At 40.7% G+C, this 22,045-nt stretch overlaps 1 protein-coding gene across 1 annotated transcript in view; it reads left to right on the top strand.

Moving 5' to 3' along the window:
• The first annotated feature begins 2,445 nt into the window (after positions 1–2,445).
• The window catches only part of snx29 (sorting nexin 29), a 172,821-nt gene continuing 153,221 nt past the window's right edge, over positions 2,446–22,045 (top strand). Inside the window, exons 1-13 of the mRNA XM_079260506.1 lie at positions 2,446–2,564; positions 3,322–3,386; positions 4,173–4,225; positions 4,754–4,878; positions 6,865–7,045; positions 7,251–7,321; positions 10,497–10,754; positions 11,465–11,867; positions 12,802–12,914; positions 13,054–13,150; positions 13,307–13,389; positions 18,406–18,469; positions 19,026–19,154. Of these exons, the coding sequence (XP_079116632.1) occupies positions 2,558–2,564; positions 3,322–3,386; positions 4,173–4,225; positions 4,754–4,878; positions 6,865–7,045; positions 7,251–7,321; positions 10,497–10,754; positions 11,465–11,867; positions 12,802–12,914; positions 13,054–13,150; positions 13,307–13,389; positions 18,406–18,469; positions 19,026–19,154 (1,649 nt within the window). The 5' untranslated portion in view covers positions 2,446–2,557. The remainder of the gene's footprint in view (positions 2,565–3,321; positions 3,387–4,172; positions 4,226–4,753; positions 4,879–6,864; positions 7,046–7,250; positions 7,322–10,496; positions 10,755–11,464; positions 11,868–12,801; positions 12,915–13,053; positions 13,151–13,306; positions 13,390–18,405; positions 18,470–19,025; positions 19,155–22,045) is intronic.

Genomic DNA, 22,045 nt, shown 5'->3' with positions numbered 1-22,045 from the left:
AAATTTACAGAAAGAATGAATCATTTATTTAACCTGACCACAAGACAAGACTACAGTTTACAACAAGCCAGTTTAAGTAAGCTTTGATCCCGAAAAGACACTGATGTTTCTGGGTCTTTTTTCATATATGACTTCATATTTGCATGAGAGAGCTTCAATTTGCATTTTTTGATGACACTGTGTTTACAGAAATTTATTATGGGAATGTGTTCCTGAGCCCACGCAGTCATTTCAAGGGCAGAAACACATCCGTTGCAAGTTTTTAGACATGTCTCTTGTGCAAGAAGATGTCTTCAGTTTCTTGTAATCTTTTGTTATTGTCTACTGTCAGTGGACTATTTTGTTTTTGCAGTGAGTGGGAAATACCACTCACTGTTTTCAGCGGATTCTCTGCCCATCTGGGAGGGCCATCTTTCTAAGGAGCTCTTCGTCATACCCTATCATGTTACTGACACCAGTTATCCAAATTAGATGCAACAACTCCTCTGCTGGCGCTTTTAAGTACTACATAATTCCCAGTCTTTTATGCTCCCAACCCTGGTGCACTGTTACCACTAAATTATTAGATGATCATTTTCATGAAATTACCTATTTAATTTTTATTTTCACTCTGAATAAAACATCAGTTTATTGGATTTGAAAATCATCAGATTTTGTGTAATTCCTATTTTATTTACATTATGGTCAGTGTTTGGAGTGTTTATAGGAATAATTAAATGCCTGATAGGACCTGTGAGCAAACACAATGTAACAGCCGTCAGCTGGTGTCTGCTCCTAACATGCCATGTTTGGTTGACCTGATTAGGTGTTAGCATTATGTTGACTGATGCACTGATGCTGTAACAGCCTTTAGTGGTGGAGTGTGATGGTGTGGGGGCAGCATCTTCCTCAGTGGATCATCAAGCCTTATCATCACTGAAGGTAACTGGAGGTGCAGAGAGATAATGAGATGAGATCCTGCAAATTGTGGCGATCCATATATCCTCAGTCTGTGACTATTAATCTATTTTGGATGTTCTGTTCACACCAGACTATCACAAGCTGACTTATGACAACAGTTGAATAATGTGTCCAGCAGCATAAGGAGGAGGTATGAGGCACTAACTGGTTATATCTGAGTCTTCTATATGTTACTTAGACCTCACTTTGTTAAATAAATACATTGTCAATTTGTCTTGTTTCTTCAAAACATCAATCATCAAATTCAATAACGGGGGAAAAAAAGCCAACAGAACAATAAGATGTTCTCTCGTTTTTAAGTATATGAATAAGAATACGTTTAGAAAACTTTAAGAAAACTTTACATAATCTTACAAGATCTCTTGCTGTTAGTTGTTCTTCAGGTCAAGAACAGAGCAGGAAAAAAAGGCTTTCAAACATGCTGGCTCTTCTTCCTGGAACAACCTGGAAAAAAAACCTTGAAGGAACTGGTCTAGCTGCTTTTATCTTTTAGTCATGGTTAAATGGTAAAACAGGGTGTACACTCTCTGTTTAACATGATTTTATCTCTTAGGATTTTTTAGCTTTTTTAGTGTTTTAGGCCAGGTTTTATATGTGTTTTCCTTCTGATATTAGGTTTTTAGCATGCTGTCAATAATTGTAATTTCTTTTGTTGTCAGTGGTGCTTGTCTTGGCCAGGGCACTTTTCAAAGGATATTTTTTTTATTTACAATAAGTCAACTTTCCTGGTAAAATGAAGGCTAAATGAAATAAGACAAAGACAAGAAACAACCAACAAAAAGCTTCTCATCCCACAAAGAAGTTTTCATTACAAATAAGGAACAATTTAAAAGGCACATAAACACGTTTTTCAGTGGTATAAATGTTAAGACTTTAAATAAATAAATTCTGTATTTTGGACCTGAGTACAAATGACTCACAACACAGAAAAGGAGGGACATTTTTTTTAAAACTTATACAGTTTTCATGAAAAAAAATCGTCTGTATATCTTATTTGTCATTTTACTAATACAAAGTATGTGTTTATTTTTGTCGACAAACAGTAGACAACTTAAATGAAAGCCATTAAAACGTAATTGTTTTCAGTTCGGTTTGACTCAGACCGTTTGGGTAGAGGACTACAACTCCCACTAGCGACCTGTAGTCATATGACCGCCGTGTGTTTTGTCATGTGACCTTGACACCGCTATGTCAGTGCGTTTTCGCAGTGTCACAGACTGCAAGGCATAGAAACTGAAAACACTTCGCTTCTTTGCCCAGCGGACCGCCACGTTGCTAGCAGATAATGTAAATACTTCCATATTACACTCAGACTTGAGGTTTTTTGCAGTTTGTCTGCTTTATTAGACTGAGCACAACTCCTTCATGTCAGACTGGGAGCTCCAGCGGTTCTCCGGCAGGCCTCGCTGTTCACCGAGTGTGCATCAGTCCTCACGCCGCGGTTGGGTGGGTCCGGCTCGGCCACAGAAGCAGCATGGAGCCGGTGCATCGCTAGCTGTCTGCACTTTGTGATCAAACAGCTTCAGAAAGCGATGAATCATTTCGGTGGAGAGACGTTTAGCTTGGACGTTGCTGACATTGGAGTTGGTCTGTCAAGATGAACGGTGAGCCTCACTGTTTGTATTTTCCTGTGAATCTCGACATGTCATGCTTCTGCAACTTGTTAACAGCAAGTTAGTGCAGCTGCAGCTGCTTTTTGCTTGTTTGATTCAAAGTGTTTGCTGTTGATAAAAATGAAATGAATTCAATAGAGTTCAGTAGCAGTTTTAGAAGTATCGAGTTGTTTCATGCATGGATGCTCTTTATGCATGGAAGTCCAGGGACTGCATCAAACCAAACCACACACTGCTCAGATTCACTGTGACAAAAAACACAAACATGCTTTTAAAGAGTTTTAATAAGACAAGACCACCAGGGATTAGATGGACTCTTCAATGAAATAACAAATGCAATGTTGCTGCAAATCAATTTTCTAAAAGTCAAAGGTTGCTTTATTGTAAGTAGAAATGTGACACATTCACCTAAAGCAATGAACTGCCATAAAAGGAGTGTAAAAGTACAGAGTAATTACAGTAAGGGAATGCATCCATTTGTGCGTACCACATATATGGACCAAACTGGTCGGAAACTGCACATGTTATCTTTTTCAACTCTCACAACAAACCCTCTTTTGAATGGCTGCAGACATGATGAAAGCAGTTCCCGTAGTAACTGGAGCGCAGCAATTCTTAAATTTCTCATCAACAAGTTCATTTCCTTCCTCTGCGTTTAGTTACAAATAATTAATGGTGTAACAAGCCATGATAGGGGGGATAATTGAGTGAGTCCTTCATTGGTGGGCGTTGTGTGTCCCCTCCACAGGCACGCAGCAGAGCGACACAAAGAGACAGCACCTCCTGGAGAGGCTGCTGGATGCTGTCAAACAGGTGAGTATTCTTCATCTCTGCGTTCTTGAAAATGATTACAGGCAAAAACAACATCTGAGATCATCTATTTCTGGCTTTGCATGAACAGAAATGTTTAGATTGATGTCTGGCACTCAGTTTGCGGTGCTTTAGCATGTTTTAGTTCCTTAATACCAACCAACAGCAGAGGAAGTAAAACTCGCAGCTTTGATGAGTTGATCTTCTGTGGAATTTAACACACACGCTGGGTGGATTTGTGGCAAAAAGAAACAAGCAGAATGGGAGATGGGATTTTTTATTTTTTCGGAGTGTAACTGAAACAGATTTGGTTTGATGGGATGTTAACAAACAAAGATGGAGAAAGTGGGGCCAAAAGTGATCCCAGTTCTGCATATTAAAGGTTTTCAACCCCGTAAAAGCACACAGGAAGCCACAACTGTCCAAAAACAGACCTCTAAAGTGGGTTTTCTGTGTCTAGCTGTTATCTGTTACATTACATTACATAATAAGATACAAAGAGGGAGCTTTTAGTGAGCTTTCAGCTAATTAAGTGTAACCAAATCTAATGATTACTGTCATTTTGTTGCCTTTGTTTTGACTTGAATCTGTTTTGTCCGAACTGTAAAGATTCATCCACAAACCAGGTGAAACCTGGTTTTACTGATATCTTGTGTATTCTGTGTACGCTGCAGTAATGTTGGAAGTGTGTATGCAGTTTGAAGGGGGGGGGACTTTTAGAACCCAGCAGCCAAACACTGAAGAATATAATGTATTTCATGTGTATCTGTACCCCCCATATCTTCCCAGTGCCAAATTCGCTTTGGAGGAAGAAAGGAGATAGCTACAGACTCAGACAGTAGGTAAGGCAAGCTAACCAGATTTTTCGCCTGTGTGTGTGTGTGTTTTATCTGGTGGCCTCACCTTCAGTCTGTGTTTTTGCGACGATCCAGTCAGATGTCCCGTCTGATGATAATTTTCTTTAAAGTGAAATTCCGTCTCATTCAAGCAGTGATAATGTTCAGTCTTATGACATTAATGCTGTTCCACAAAAGAAAGTTGGTACGAATGGATCAGAAATTAGACCTCAGCTGTGTTTTATGAGAGTTTAATGCCATCACAGTATTATTTGATCAAAGTTTCATATCCTGTGCTGCTTAGATTTTATTTTGAACTTGTAGCACCACCACTGATTACAACATCTGCTTGGTATCCGGCAAAAGTTAATCAACGCCTTTTCAATTTATGCATACAACTAAAATTTCACTCTTTAGTTTTGTTTTCCAATTCCTTCTAGTTTCAACTATCAGGTGTCGTTGCAAACCTTCACTGTGCCGTATGAGTATTATTCACATTGCCTGCATGGTTATAACCCGTCTGTGTCCCTGCAGGGTGATCTGCCTGTGTGCCCAGTTTGAGACGGTGCTGCAGCACGGCCTGAGGAAGAGCAGAGGTCTGGCCCTCACCGCTGCTGCTCTCAAGCAGGCTGCAGGCTTCAGCAGTAAGACAGAAGCAGGTATGAATGTGCTCAATCTGAGCTCTAAAATCAGAATCGGACGAGGCAGAGCTGATAATTCTGAGCTTGCAGCTTGTAGATTGACTTGTTGTTTTACTGGAAGGTGTGTGCATTGATACATCTTGTCTTCTGAGAGCAGAAAGCATTTGTTCGTCCTTGTTTCTCTCTCTCTACACATGCTGAAGCTTGTAGATCACTTCGTGTGATAAAGGACTCTGATTTCCATTCCCTGTTTATGTAAAGATCAGGTGTTCCTCTTGGTTTTTGGCTTCTTCTTTTTTCTTTAAAAGCCCATTTTTGTTTTTCTTTTTAAATACCAGTCAAAATCCCCAAGATCCCAAACAACCTCTAGCATGCTGAGCAACAGGAACCTGAAATAGTTCAGTAGCTTCATTGGAAAAAACCATGCTAAACCACTAAACATGTATACAGCAGAGTCTGTTTTTATCAGAGATGCCGAGCAATGAAAATTAAGGTTAAAGGTTAAAACAGAAGCTTTAGCAGATGTTTAATTTGAACAGCATGACACTGAAAAACTTTTGTTGAAAAAAAAGCTGCATCTGTAAGGGCTGTGACGATATGCTTTCGTCCTGATTCAATTCCGATTCCAATTTTTTGTGTGCCAATTCAATTTAAATTGCGATTCTCACGATTCTTCGATATTGCTTATATTTGTAGAAAAAAAAAAAGTACAAAACCTTTTTTGCTCATCATTTTTCTTAATTTCAATGAGGAAAAAAATGCTGCTATAATGCCCCAAAAGACAAGTAAAAAGATCAATAATAACAATAAAAATGACAAAAAATGTTGTAATGGATTTTTTGTATTTATTTGAAAACAAGAGTTTTTAACAAAAAAAAAAAAAAAAATCTAAATAATAAATAAAAAAATTTATTATATTTGATATTTGAATTTTTTTCAATTTGATTTCCCACCTCTAGTATCTGTTGTCTGGAGATACTTTGGTTTCTAAAGGATGGATGTGGACCAAAATGCTATTTATTTAAAAGGCTGTTGAGTTAAAGTTATTGCCAGAGGTTGCAATAATATCAATTTGTTTCACTATCTGACCAACAAATTTGCTACGGGGTACCAAAAATGTATGTAACAAAGATCAGCACCTCATGATTGACTAAAAAAGCTGGAGGATACTAGAGTCAGATGTTACTCGTAGAGGCATTTTTACTGACATTAATACAAGTGGTGGATTGAGGTAACCAAAGGTGCTTCTGCTAAATACTGTGGAGAAAAATGGATTCAGAGGTATCATCAACACCCGGTCATGAATGAAAAAAACCAGACCCTTCATACCCAATGCTGGACAAAAACAAACACTGTAAACCTTTTCGTTGGTTCTGTAAACTGTAGAATCAAACTGTTTCTGCATTTGTAGCTTAGTTTAGTTAAAAAATGATGACGTAGTTAAATATGTGCTTTATATCCTGATATGTCATATTAGAATTGAAAGAGTGCACTTTTCTCTTTCACATGACTGTTGTTGCAGCCATGGAAAAGTACCAGGACCAGTCTTCTGGTTGAGAGACATTAGCTACGCATTATTCTGAACGGCTTCTACTGTGTCTTATTGAAGTCCGGCATGGTTGTTAATTTTAAACGGGGGAGCAAGGCATTACTTCCATTAGCATTAGCATATCTGACGCTTTTCCTGTTTTTCACAGTCAATTAGAAGACAGGATTATGGGTGAACTCATGGATTTGGGGCTCCCTAATGATGCCAAGTCCTCTTACAAAGCTAGGAATAGCAGTTATATTTTTACACACATTATTCTTAGGTCATTCTGTAATTGTATGTAAATGAATGCCGTAATGATTCTTTCCAAATTGCCTCACCTTAGAAAACTTTACTTTAAAGCAGAAGATCCTCTTACTCCTTTTCGTTTCCCTCTCTGCTCCCTTCCTGGGTTATGATTTATGTACATTTTTTCTGTAACTGACCTCTTTCTTTTGTTGTTTTTCTCCCACCAGAGTTGACTTTCTGGTTCTATGTGAAGGAACATCTGAACCGCCATGAGCTCCAGCGTTTCTATTCCCTGCGCCACATCTCCTCAGAGCTGGGCCGGGGTCGTGCTTGGCTGCGCTGCGCCCTCAATGAGCACTCGCTGGAGCGCTACCTGCATACGCTACTGGCTGACCGCCCACGTCTGGGGTTAGTGGAGGGATTGTGGTTTATTTGTGCTGAACCCCTCTCACCTTTCATGCTGTTTGTTGTTCACTGACACCAGTATATTTGTTATTTTTTGCATGAGAAATTGTGGGTCTGGGCTGTCATGGACCATATTTACCTTTACGGTTAATGCTTAGAGCATGTGGGACTTGCTCAGATGTAACGGTGCTGCTTCTCTTCTGTCTAGAACTTACTATGAAGACTGGGCTTTTGTTCTTGATGAAGAGAGAGCCAGTATGCTTCCCACAATGGCTGCAGGTGAGTTTGTGTTGTAAAGGTATGCCCATGTGCTGCCTTTGCTGAGAGGTTTCAGATGCATCTTAACAGAAACTCTATATGTGTTCAGAACCAACGTTTAAAACTTGTGTATTTGAATAAAGTCAATAAAAAAGGGAAACATCTGCCCAATTACAGTTGTAAAGTGGAATATCAGAGTGACAACCAAGTTATGAGATTGGGAAAACTGTCCATGGACCAATGAGACAGGATTTTTGTGAAACCACAGAAGGATGTAACCATCTATTATAAAACCCTTCATCATTTTGAATTAGAAAAAAAAAAAAAAGGAACATTTACAGATTTCCTAGATCTGGCTTCTCAGCTAAAGTTGCCATGAATAATTAGTCTTGATCCAACAGTTAACAGTAAATAGTTGCTATGAAGGAAATCCAGAGTAGAGACTGGTTGAGCCTGTATTCGGCTGCCTAAAGCAATGGGAAGAAAGTCCTGCACATCAGAGAAGTTTGAGAGATTTCTTGAGTTTGATTTCTCTCAAACTCAAGAAAATGGGCAAAACTCTCTTGTTGTTGCGGAGAGCCTCTGAAGGAAATGGATGCCAAACTCGCTAATAAGAAATGTTGGAAAACTGACTCTGAATGATAGTTTTAATGGGATATAAACTAAAAAACAATTTAATTAATTGGAAGACTATCTTGGGACATTTCCCTCTAATTGTCAAAAACCTACAATGATGGTAAAAACTTTAGTCCGTATATCATGTGTTGCAATATTGTTAGCATAATTGTGGAAGAAAGTAATAGTAATTTTACATCCATTTAGCACGATAATGTTCTATAGGACATATAAATATAATATTCTGCAAGTCTTACTCTAGTAGTTGATAAACTCCTAAAGATGAATTTTTATGTCCCTCAGGATTGTGTGTTTTAATGTTGCAGCCACGAGAGATTCTTTCAGAGACAAACTGCATTGAAATAGCTCAAGTGTGACTCTTCACTTCTCTCATATGTCATACTGTAAATAGTAATCTGTGAATATATTAGTCTTGTCCAGTTTACTTTGCTAGACACTAACAGGACTTGTAGCTTGTGGGGGATTTGCTGGCTCACTCTGTTAGCCATGCCTAGCAGCTAGCTTGCTAATGTGTGGCTAGCTAACTAACACACGGTTACTTGGCCTGGCAGCGTTTCAATAGTTAGAAGATACTGTGTAACCACCAACTCTCAGCTAACTTCCTTGTAGGTTGTGCTGGCTTTTCTTCTTCTGTAAAAAAGCGCTAAAATTGCTATGTTTACATGGGAGTTTAAATTCTTGTTTATTTCTGATTAAAAGTTAATTCCTCTTTAAACTGATGAAAAACGACCATGTAAACACTTTATTCCTAATGCAAATTTCTATTCAGAATTAAACTTAATTAAGTGGCTGGTTTATTAGCATTTTAATTCCGAACTATTTAATTCCTCTGTCATGTGAACCTTAATTCAGCTCTAAGTTAATACCGGTTGTTCTGCACATGCTCGTTACCTTGTCCTGTCCCGATGGCACGCGTTGTTTTGCCTCTCGTGTTCGGTGGGCTGTCTTTCTTCTCCTTCTCAGTTGCTGCAAAAAGTGACGTAGTATGCTCGTGTTGAGCTGGTACTTCAAAATTATGATAAAAATAGTGGCAAAACTGGTACTTATTATGTAGTTTTTACAAGTTACGACCGAAAAGACGAGAAACAGGGAGCCAATTTTGTTTATTTCCGGTTTATGTCATACGTCACGTGCACCCTCTGTTCAGTCAGAACCCTTCCCAACCCGCCGCTCTAAAGAGGACTTAAGTGAGGACGTGTTTCATGTAAACTTTAATTCAGAATGATTATTTTCATGTCAACTCGTAGGAGAATACGTTAATTATGAATGAATAATTCTGAATAAAAAAACGTAATGTAACCGTACCCAATCCCTCCTACATTTTTTTCTCTATAGTAGTCTCACCTTGTGAAAAATAGAATGACCTTTATCACAAGGTGAGACAAGGCACTGCCAGGCCAGCTGTGCCACAGTCCCTCTAGCCTGTCCTGGGTCCTTCCCAAGCGGCAACCTCCGGTGGTAAAGTGAAGCCTATGCGGAAGTGCATAAAACTGCAGTTCCCCCCTCATTCGCCAAGGCCTGGCACCAAACAGAGTGAATCCACATAGACTCTCACAGCCCCCCTCTCAGCTCTACCTCTTTACCCAAATTTGTATTTTCCGGGTGAGATGACGCGCATGCCTCTGCCAAGATGGCGATGGTAGGAACCGCCCACCGAGTTTCAATTCAGCTCTTCCGAAACCTATGGGTGACGTCACGGAGGCTCTGTCCATCTTTCTATATACAGTCTATGGTCCTTACCAAGGCCGATGTCTGGTAGGCATCCAGACAAAATGTGCGAGCCACCTCATCTGTCTCCTCTTAAGAGTGAGGAGCAGTAGCTTGACTCTGAGCCAGAGAGCCAAGAGGCCATTTCAGCATGACAGACTGATGCAGAGCCCACATCACTTGGACCTTCTGCTTAAGGACCATGGTCTTGGGTTTTGAGTCACTGATCCCAATCCCAGTTGCTTGACTCTTAGCTGCGAACCGTTCCAGTCACAATTGAAAATGATGAACCTGATGAACAAAGAGGACCACATCATCTGCAAAAGCAGAGACCTAATTCTGAGTTCACCAAACTTGACCCCATGAAACCCCGGTAGGGTCCAAATAAAAGTGAGCCCGAGTTGATTTTAATCAAACTGACCACAGAGGAAATGCACCTTGTGAGCGTTATTTTGTGTTTTTTTTTTTTTTTTTAATTCTATTTTTCTCTTTGCTGTGTTAGTGTTGGAGATCTAAACACAGCAAAACTAGGCTGAAATCTAAAAATTCAGCGTTATGGTGTGTGACTTAACTGCTCCACCTATAATCCAGTTTGTTCATGCAAACCATTGTAACTTTCCTTTCTGTCTCTCTTTCCAGCTTACCTGCAGCTAGATTTACTGGTCATTGAAGCAGTGTTTATGTTTATTGCTACTAGCTTACCATTTAAGTTGTTATGAACCTGCCGATCTTCAGCTTTTTTCCGTCCTGGCAGATGGCCTGAATCACTTCACTTATCTGAAGTTAAAACGCTTTATCTGGCTTGATGTTGAATTTCTCACTTTTTTCCTCCTCTTCCTCACGCTGTTTTCAGGTTTGAACTCGATCCTGTTTGCCATCAACATTGACAACAGTGACCTGAACGGTGGCGTAACACGAGGAGGCTCCTCAGTGTCCCACCTCCTCAAAGAGTCCACGCAGGGCATAGGCAGCCTGTGGAAGGAGTCCACTCAGGGAGTTAGCAGCCTGCTCCGAGAGATCGGCACCGCCACGGCTGTGGTGCCCGGCTTCACCCCGAGAGTGGATGGAGCCTCGGACCCTCTCCCTGTCCTGCCACGCAGCACCTCTGCTGGTATGAAGAGGCTCTTCTTAGTGATTTTCTTTTTTGCTTTTTTTCTCTCTGTTGGACATCGACTTACCCACAGGACTATATCTTTTCCCCTCCTTCTGCTCTTTTCATGGGGTTAACAAGGTTTTAAATGCTAACTCTGTGACGCTAAAGCTTTCCACTAGAATGAATGTAAATGAAATACGAGCCAGTCCAGTTCATCACAGGCAGAAGATTTGCTACTCCTCCACCAGCTTCCTATTAGACAGACAGACTCTTGTTCTTTTCCTTTTTTAATCTGCTCAACAACTGTGTTTTAGACGATGCAGCAAGTTAAATTTTCAGTACACGATTTATCTTTTTGATTACATTTATCTTGCCCTATAGAGACAGAATAATACCCTGTGTCTGATACCTGGAGCCAAATTAGCTTTGGATTGATTTTTTGATCTCTGAAAGCTGTGAAGCTGTTAGTAAGATAGAAGATCTGCTTTTGTCCTGTTTCATTGCCAGGAAATAATCCAGGCGCCTGAATAATTTTGTGGTGGAGTCATTCTGAGGAAGAGGACCAGCCTGCTTTGTTGCTTTCTGTGGTGTGCAAATAAATGAGTGGAGGGACCTGACATTTACTGGATTTGGTGGATTTTGAATAAAGGCTGCAATAAACTTTAGATTAAATGAATCTTTCACATCTGAAAGGTTTGTTAAGTCTATGTTTACACTTCTCCCATCAGATTCAGGACTGAGGAAGGATCGTCGAAGGAAAAAGAAGATCACTAACATCATTTCCTTTGACGATGATCTGGATGGAGGGGCAGAGGATGAGGAGGAGGGAGAGGAAGACTCTCAGAAGGCGAGTGGGATGAGGAAGAGTCACACAGCCCCGGCTCAGAGCAGCATCGAGGAAGGGATTGACCCTTTGGAGCCGGCCTTCTCCGATTTGCCCACACAAAATGGGCTGGCAGAGCCAGGCATCATCAGCTGGGTGGGCTCCCCCCATCCCTGCTGCACAACTCCCACCCCTCCACTGCCTGACAGAAAGAGCATCGATAATGAGGAGGAGGAGGATGAGGAGGAGGAAGAGATGTATAAACCCAAAACGCAAATCCAGGAGGAGGAAAAGATCCCGACTGATCAGTGAGTTCAGAATCCTCTAACAAGAAGTTGTTCTCTAATGTGCAAATTTCATTATTGCTTATAAGATAAACAAAGTTTTTTCCCAAAAAAATGACTAAAATGCCCCAAAAATAATGCACAAGGCGAAAGGAAATGAGAACTGCTTTGATACAAACATGTTTAAGGAAATCTTGTAGCATTGAGGTAAATAATTCCAGCTAGGAAACAAACAGAAAACACAGCGATAGGAAGCAAAACCAAAAGCATCCTAGAGTCAAAGAAAACAAAGGAGACAATCATCAAGAGCACAATCTGAGAAAAAAAATTAATAACAATAACAACATCAGCAAAAAAGTGAATGAAAACATGACTTTACTGGTGATTAAACTTGCAAAACAGCACAGTAGCTGTCTAAACATGCAAACTGGTGACTTAGAGTGCATGATATAAACAATGCATTGTGTTCAGAGATAAGTTTTCTTTTTCCCTGTTCAGCTCCGGCATAAACATGTAACCTAGCAATAATCAAATAAAGAACAATAATCAAGTCAATCAGGATGCGGGATTGGATCCAAGTCAAGATTTGATGAAATTTGTTGATTTTCCTAAACTAGGCTATTCAGCATGAACTGGCTCATATCGACGTGTCTGTAAAGTGCCCTGAAGGGGCGGAATAAAAATAAAGGTGAATTGAATTGAGTTCAAGTATCAAAAAGAGCCTTAAATCCATAAAACTTTGTTTTCATTGTAGCCACTAAGCCCCCCCTTGATGAGCCAGACCCTCATTCTGCTTGCTATGATGCTGCACAAGACATCTTGTATAGTAAAAACTTTAACAGTAGAAGAAATGGCCTTTTTTTTATTCACGGAAGCTGTTGGTCAGAACCGGAGTGAAATGTTGTGATTCTTCTGTTTTAAGGCCAAACTAACAGAGACCACCTTTATCTTGTACCAGGCTGGTGGTGGGCAGCTTGTCCAGTGTGTCCACGTGGAGTCCTGTGCAGGTCATGGTTGATCAGACCAGCTCGGACATCCTGATACCCCTGAACCCCTCAGACTCTCAGCCAGGTACCAGAACAGCCCTACAGACACCACAGCAGAACCAGTATGGAGTAAAATCCCCCTGCAGTTGCACAACTTTTCAGTCATGAAGCTTAGGTACTTTCTCTTTACTTTTACCTTTACTTTCACTTCCGTTTTGTCTCAGTGAGCTCTGTGGAGGACACCGCTGCGTTTCCTGTTCACTGTGACTCGGCAGGATCGGTGGAAAACTGTGAGAGCAGCAGATCACAGCTGACTTTCAAGTAAGCCGGTCGTTGTCGTCAGGAATTATGTGGATTATTAGCAATTTTTCTTTAGTTCGAGAGCCTGGTCGGAGGCAAAGAGCTCTACAGCTCCAGCCTTAATGAGCAAAAATAAAGACTGAAACAGTACTCTGTTCTTCCCTTCATCTGCCCCAGTATGGAGTCCAGTCCACCAGTGCAGTGTGCTCCGCTCTCAGGCGTCCTGCCAACATCTGGTCTGCCAGAGTCCATGACAGTGGGTGAGGATGTCTTCTTTTTTTTCATCTGGTTTTCACCTTTTCTGGCTGCTTCTTACCCTTCTAGTTCGCCGTGTGTGTGTGTTTTTTTTTTCCCAAACCTGTTCTGTGGTATGATTCACGTGGATGTGAGCCAGCATCACATCAGCTGAGCAGTGTTTTCTTTTCATACACCTTCAGTCATTGCAGTTGGACCGCTCTGTAAAACTATGGATGTGGTTAAATTCCCGAACAGAAACAAACCGGGACTTTTACAAACCTCCGAAGTATTTACATCAAACACGCTCGCAGTTTAAACGATCAGTTCCTCTTCAGGTTTTACCAGAAGATTGTCAGGTTTTAGGGTTATGTAAGAGGTATGTAATGAGTCCCTCTTCAGGTTCTACGCTGTGTTTGTTTGGAAATTCCACATCAGCTTCAGCCTTCAGCCAAAGAAAACAAGCCCTGTTTTTCCCTTACAGGTACAGTCTTCCAAATCCTTTGCCAAAAAAATGATTAATTTCTTCACTCTGATATTATGAACCGATCCAGCAGGTGGCACTGTTGGTCCAGTGTAGGGACATGTTACTGTATCTACTGTATATGTGGACTTCTGTTCGCTCCTCTTTATGGATCTCTGCTTGTGAAAATGTGAAAAGTTGTGCGAATGTCTTCACTTTACATCAGATTCATGACGTCAGATTTTTCTGCCTCTTGCCTGCAGTGTGGTTGGAGCTCCCAGAGCTAATCAGAGCCTGAAATCCTCAGCTGCTCAGATGGTTGCTGTTTGCGAGAAAGATAGAAAGCCTGTTTGCACATGATGGGAACTGATCACAGGGTCAGGGAGAAATGCTGGTGTAGTCATAAACACTCAAAGACACATTGAAAACAGTGTTTTAATTCAGAGGAAACACCTCAGCTGTAACAGCTTCATTTTTCTGTCTGATATATAGAGCAAAAAATCTGGAACTCACTCCCAGCACCGAGGGCGAAATCCATCCTGACAGAGGCAGTGGTGACATTATCTCTGCTGGTTACAGTTTGACTGAAAGACCTGGACTGGTTCTCGTTCCTTCCCTTTTGTCTAACCTGCTCTCCGAAAGCAGCGATTCTCCAGGGATCTGCGCAGAGTTGCTCAGGGAAATGTAGAAAAAAACCCCCACTGAGGAAGACGACTCAAAGATCACTTTCAATGCGCTCGACAAATTGATAACATGTTGATTTTATAAGAAGATTTCACCGTAGATTTCCCCCGTGTGCGAGTAAGGCATTAATTCCACTCAAGTCACCTGCAGCATTTCTCCATTGTCTTTGGAAAGGTAACGATGAAAGGAGAATTTTATCAGTGTCACCCAAAATTATTCATGCATTATACTGAAAATGAGGTAATTGATTAAGAAAGGACTTCCAAATAACAGCTGATTGGCTCACATGTAAAAATCAGTGCAGTATTTATGTCCAATCTGCATTTGTTCACTGCATCAGAAGGAACAACCTCCGTCAGTCTTTCCCCTTCTTATGATTCAGTAAATACAAGCTCGCATTGTAAAGTTGCACCGACTTCCGATCACAAACCAATGTTCCTTCAAAGCCTGAAAGATTTCTTTAGAAAAAGTTGTGTTGGGTTAAAACGGCGTGAGAAGAGGAAGGAGTGTTCAGCAGGAGGCCTTGCTTTAGTGATTTTTTCCTTTCGGATTTGACAGCGTGTGAGGCCAAGCAGTCCATTGATTGCCAAGTATGGAGTCTGTAATTCACAAGGCACTGATTACGAAGCCCAGGCTCTTTGCTAACGCACGTATTATTGCAGTGTGTTCCGCTGACGCCACATGCCGATGCGGTCTTTTCCTGGGAGGAAAAGGCGCCTCTTCAACTCACGAGCGCAAAGGTGCACGCATAAGATGCATCGGCAGGCACACTTGTGCTGTAATTTGCCACTCGTCTGTGGCGCCCGCTGCGAACGCGTGGTCGGACTAAAGGTCAACGTTATTTCTGGCCTGCTGATGTGGAGAACGGAGCAACAGAGATGATAGAATTCCACTTTTGTCCTCACTGCTGCGCTCCTCATCACAGTCTTCTTCCTCCTTTCCCGAACAGACTCTTCGCTCGGGGCTGGAGGAGACCTACTTGTATCTGGGTCTGCATTGACGCCCTGTGATGATTGTGAAAATGGAGTTGGTGGTCTCACGTCTGCAGGCTGGATAAACTCCTTGTTTCCTGGCTGTTATTTTCAGAAGCCTTGGCTCGGAAGCTTTCATGTGAACATGCGGGCGCGCCACAACCGTGGAGATGAGTCACTGTCGCCGCAGAGCAGCTCATCCCAAATCTGTCCTTAATATCAGGATGGAGATTAACATCACCCAGCTTCTCTCTCACAGCTTGCGCCCTGATGCTTTAAGCCTGGAAAAGATGCTCAGAATTGCAAAAAAACTGCAAGTTTTCCGAGATGCATGATGCAAATGCGTCGTCGTGTTTTGATAGTGTTCCATTAATTTGTAATTAATCTCTCACTTTCTGAAAGAAATCTTCCTTTGTTGGGTGGAAAATGTGTTGCGTTGACTTTGGGAGAGTAATATCTCAGCATCTGCTGCCTCCGTTGCTGTAACGCGCCCCTCCCTCAGGAAAATATAGTAATAGCTTTGGTGGTCCCTGAACAGTTGTAGCGTCGGGTCAAAAGTTTAATTTGGAATCAAACTGCTGATGATGATGTCTTGTTAAGTGAAGTGGAGAACAAAATGAACGCTGTGGACTTTCTTGCAGAGGCTGAAGTACTCAGCAATTCATTCTTGTCAGTGTGAAAGAGCAAACATCATTTATTATCATCGTAGTTTGCAAAAAGTCTCCATCCATGCATATTTTATCAAGCCAAAACATCAACATCAATCCGCCAAAAACTCGGCTACTCCAATTGGCTGACACAGTCTGGGTGACTGGAGTTGGTTTCGAGGGATGTCGGGGGAGAGGGGGTGTTTTCTTAAGTTTTTATTTAAGTACGGTCACAAAGACCCAAAGAAGAGGGGCTGGAAGGCAGATTTACTCAGCATGAGAGGAGATTTACAGAAACGTTATTGCTGTAATAACAGACAAAGTGAAGCAAATGGTTCTTGGGCTTTGTTTGTTTGTTTGTTTGTTTTCTTGATGCAAAGCGTCTTGCAGATGATGACAAGTGTTCTCTGATGCACATCTCAGGTTAAGTTTTGTTTAACCCTTTGAGCTCTGTGCCTGTTTTTTAAGCCGCTCCTTATTAAATGACTGTATCTCTGCAACCACAACATGTAATTGAATACTTTTTGAGTCATACTCATAAATAGAGGTTTATTAATATGTGTTAGTGTGTTAGTATGAGTGTGTGTTACTGGTGAAGAGAAACTGGAACTGTAGCTGTAAATTAGGGGTGTCCAGCTCTGGTCCTCAAGGGCCACAATCCTGCAGGTTTTCCATGTATCCCTGTTCCAACAGACCTAACTCAAACTAATCAGTCATTATGCAGAACTTCTTTGGGTGTTGGATCCATTTAATGGAAGTTAGGTGTGTCGGAACAGGGATACGTCCAAAACCTGCAGGACAGCAGCCCTTAAGGACCAACTTTGGGCACCCTTTGTATAAAACATAGTACAACGTGTGAACAGTAGCTCTGCAAAGACAAACTTGTCTCTGTCAAAGAGAAGAATATAAAAAGAGGGTTTTTGTACAAACTGTTTAGGCAATGTCTGCAAAAATGGCCATTTTGGACCAGTTTGGCAGTCTTGTCTCGACCTGAAGACCATTTGAGGTCTTCAGGTTTTAAAAGGTGAAATGTTTTATATTAGTTTTCCACAGAAATGACTGGCGTCCACCTTCATACACTTTCTTTTTTAATTTTCTACAAAATATTTAACTAAAAATCATTTTAAAAAGGTTTGTTTAACAAACTGAAATCAGAAAACTTAAATGAAGGAAGTTCATTAAAAATGAAATTGTAAAAGGGTGAATTATTATGTTGCAGTTGCATTTGTTAGTTCTCCAAGTTATTGTTCTGCAAAAAGTTGGGGAGTTATTAAGTTCCTGGTTTGTTCCACCACTGGGGTGGGAAACTCCGGTCTACCAGGGCTGCAGTCCTGCAAGTCTTGGGAGTTTCCCTGCTGCAACACGCCTGACTCAAATCAATGGGTCATTCGCAGACTGGTGGAGAGTTAGATATAAAGCTCTGCACCAGTCTGCTAATTAAATCCGATGTGTGTTAGGTGTGTTGCAGCAGGGAAACACTTGCTGGACCGAAGTTTCCCACCCCCGTATGATACAGTCGGGAAAATGTGGAAAACATAATTCCAAGATTTTTCTTGTCTTTAATTTGAAATCCAGGCTTTAATTTAGTTAAATTCTGACCTTTCCACCCGGATGTTGCAGCTAAAATGGAGACCCATCAGACCAGGCAGCGGTTTGTTTACAGTGTCAGTTTCCAGTTAGCTGACAGGAGAGGCACCTGGTGTGGTCTTCGGCTGCGGTAGCATATCAGACTGGACATGTTGTGATGAAGAAATGGTGTTCTGCATACCTTGGTGGTAACCAGTGGCTATCTACGTTTCTGTTGCCTTTCTTTTCGCTGCCCATTCTCTCTGGCAGCATCAAGGCAACAACGGTGTCACGTTCAAAGCCACATAAATCCTTTTCTTCTTGATTCAGATGCTCACTTTGAACTTCATCTTCATTGTGCCGACGTGACTAAATGCACTGAGTCGCTGTCATGTGATTGGCTGATTAAATACATGTGTCAACAAGCATTTGAGCCGTTGTTTGTAATAAATTGTCCAGTAAACGTATATTAACAAATGAAATGATGAGAAAAATGTGAAATGTCATGGTTTCATACTGTCTGCAGTGAAATAAGTAAAAGAAAAATATGATAATAGTTTGTTGTTTTCTCAGAGCCTTTTTTTGTTTGGTAATGTATAAAATAATATGATTATAATAATACGACGAATCTGTTTTTCCATATTACTGTTTTTTTTGTGTGTGTGTACTTTATATCTAAAGTAGTCTAACGCTGGTGTGTGTTGTTTCCAGTGGAGCTGCGTCAGGCCATCGTAGCCATGATGAACAGGAAGGACGAGCTGGAGGAACAAAACATGTACGTTCCCACAGACACACTCAGACTGGGAAGACGTGTTACTTTCAGCTGCCGTCTGTGTGTTTTCGCTTCGACTCGGCGCAGAAAACAGTTCCAGCAATGAGACCGCTGAGATTTTAATTTGCTCTTTAACAAATGCTAAAAATATATGAAGCCGTAAATCAGCTTAATGGCATTCTTGTAGCAATTAAAAAAAAAAAAAAAAAAAAGAGCTGTGGTGTTATGTTAATGCACCTCTGCAGCTAATCAGAATTAATGCGAATCTTCTGCCAAGCAGCATTTAGATTTTAGTGATAGAGTATGATCTGCAGTTAGGGTGTTAAAGAAGATGCAGTCACAGATTTGTGTTGATTAAGTGTTTTCCATCAGAGCTAAATGCGATTCCGCATCTCAGTCGGCGCCGCTGTTAAAGTGGCATTTAATCGGTCCATGGAAAAAAGCATCATCAGGACGCTAACATTAAGTCGAGGATTATGTCTAAAGGATAAGAGTTTTCACTTGAACATGATGTGACAGAAACCAGTGTTATTTAATTACTCTTGCGTGTGATCCGCAGGTCTCTTCGCAGTCTGCTGGATGGGGAGATGGAGCACTCCGCAGGCCTGAGGCAGGAAACTGATTTGCTGAAGAAGAAGCTGGCAGAGCTGGAGGAGAGACATGCAGCCAAGGTCCAGGCGCTGGCTAGGTAAGATGCAGCTGGGATGCGCTCCACTTTCAGACTTAATTCAATTCTGTTTTGTAAATATGAAGATATTAAAGCGCCGTTTGCCACGTTTGACAAGATTGGAAGCGACCCGACAGATTGTCTACATGACAGCCACATTTCTGCTCTGCTTTGAGCTGCTAGGGGGATTAAAATGTTTGAAACGGCCCCACGGTGAGTTGAAATTTCTGTGATTGTCGACGTCATGACAAGACAACCTGGTTGTAAAAGATGGAAGTTTAAAGATGACGCATTTCTTCGGTATTATTACGCCGCTTAGTGCAAAGATTATAACACTAAACACATTCAGTACTCTGTAAACACTTTGTGTAGCCGTTGAGTTCTTGATTGGGATGTTATTTTTTCTTTCTTTTGGTCCAGCTCGTCTTCCTCCTAAAGGTTGTGTAAAATCTCAGGATTTTAGTTTGTGCTTAGAATAATTTTCCTTTTTGAAAAACACATTTTTTCCCCCTTTGGCATCATTCAAGTTGGTCTGATGTTTACTTCCCTGTATTTTCATCATTTATCTGAATCTGTGTCTCTTTCTGTGGGCATATTAACCCCTGTGGCCCTGGTCATAATCCGGTATGATCACATCTCCCCTGTGAGTAACATTTCGCTCAATCAGAAAGTTGGATTTTAGTCTCATCACTTTGAAGCTGATCTGTTCAAGGTACAAAGTTTTCTACACCTCCACTATTTAGTTACATTACAAACTTGAGGAAAGAGGTATCAGAACACTGTTTGCCATCTTTTTACAGGCTTCTTCTGCTTTGCAGGTGTCACTTAGTTAATTTTTGGAGGCAGCTACTGTAAGGAGGCCCCAGCTTCTTATTTTTGGCCCTGGATCTAAAAAGCACAAGTAAATCTGAGAGATTGGTAAACAAGGTTAACAAGGATGCCATTAAGTAATTACATAAAATGTTATCTTTTGTAATCTTTATTTGCTTTTTATTTTGAGCAGTTAGCGAAGACGCTTTCATTTAGCCTTTGTGCCTTCGGTTAGTTGACACACAAAATAATCTAAACTATCTGAAGACTTCGGCGTTATGCAGCTGCTGAACCAACGACTCAAGATCAATGCAAATTGTTCACAGTTCATAAGCCTTGTGGATGTGAAATGGACCAGCAGTTGGCTGACTACGGTATGCTGGGACATGAAATTCATATGCTGCGCCGTTTTCTGCCTCATATCTGCAAACAACCAATTACAGCCCTGAATGTTATCTGGCAAAGTTTGCACTTCACGTTAATAAACATTTTTCTAATTTCTCTTGTGGATGACGGATCTCATTTCAGGTTGAGGTCACAGGGCAAAAATGTTTCTATCAATGTACAGTGACACTAGGAACAAATGTTTTGATCAGAGTTTCTGGGCGAAGCTGTTGGCTATCGAGGGAGAAATAAGAAGTCTATAAATAATGGAGAAATATGAGGACAAATGGCAAAATACAAAGAGAAAAACTCATTTTCAAAATTATATTTTGTATTTTAGTTATTTATGTTACTTATTTAAACTACTTCTGGGTCCCTGCTGCACCTTATAAAGTCTTAAATGTATTAAATTTACAAATCTGCATTTAACGCCTTAAGAAGGTTTTTTTTTTTTTACCGTTCAGTGCTTAAATTTTACATGGAAGGTCTGACATGATGTCGGCCTAAGTTGTGCGCTGTATTGAACTGAAATGTGTCGAGAAAATGTCCAAACTGGAAAGTGACTGTAAAGAACTAATATCCTCCAGTTCACACTGAAACTAGGAACCAATTATTACTGGTTTCCAGCGAGAAATGATCGGGGAACATTTAACCCAACAAACAAGAAGCCTTTATTTATTCACAAAAGAAAGCTACCCGACAGCGACTGGAGAACTTTGTAGATTCAAAATTTAACATTAAGTTGGACAAAGAGTCAATGACTCTTGAATATTTTACACACATCTACACTTTGTGTATGTATATGTGTGTGTGTGTGTGTGTGGTTGTTCAGTCTCTTTTTTTTACTTTTTCTTTGTCATGATCGATGGATCTGTCTTTTTGGCAATCACATTTTTGTGATCAAACAGATACATTGAAGCCAACCTTGCATTTTACATTCACTGCTGATGTAAATAAATACATTTTCCTAACTTCTTAGTCACAATAACTTTACAAAATCTTAAATTTAACTTGTAAAAATCGTATGAAGCCTGCTATTCCTGTTTATTAATTTTTTCACCATTTATTTATCCTCCAATAATTTCTCATTTGTCCCCTGATGTTTTCGCCTCAGCTTCTGTTCTGAGCCAATCAGATTTGAACCTCTGTTGAGTTCCTCCCCTCATGTGATCTGAACCAATCAGGTTTGGGCATGAGCTGTCTGCTTCCACTCAGTGAACTTTAGCTGGTGTTGCTGACACACTGAATGATGGTTTTATACGGTTACTAATGCTACGTTGTGGTCGAAGATTCTGCACCTCATTAGGTCTTTTTGAGCCTGTTTGTGGCTCCTTTAATTTGCCCTGTGGATCCACAAACTTAAACAGAAGAGGTTTTAGTCAACAGAGCTGAATAAAAGCTAAAAAATCCTAGAACGACCTCTCGTCTGTGATTAAAGCTGCTTGTTGCTGCTGATTGTGCCTCATACCTGCTGCAGCTGCATCACTATTTTACACATAATCACAGTAATTATTACTACCCCACTTTGGCATCAATTTGTGCCAAAATCAGTGTTAAGAGTGCAAACCTACTTTTAATCTGCTTGAGATGTTAAGAATTGGAGAGTCTGTCAGAAAAAAACATAGGAAACGTTTCCCCCATTCATGTTCATTGTGTTCCACTTCCTTCCCTTCACCATAAATACTCACAGTTTTGTCCCAATAATTAACCACCTGCAG

Source organism: Telmatherina bonti (genome assembly GCF_933228915.1).
Source record: "Telmatherina bonti genome assembly, chromosome: 21".
NCBI lineage: Eukaryota > Metazoa > Chordata > Actinopteri > Atheriniformes > Telmatherinidae > Telmatherina > Telmatherina bonti.
Note: the sequence above shows the minus strand (reverse complement) of the source record. Positions and strands in the feature narration are given on the sequence as shown.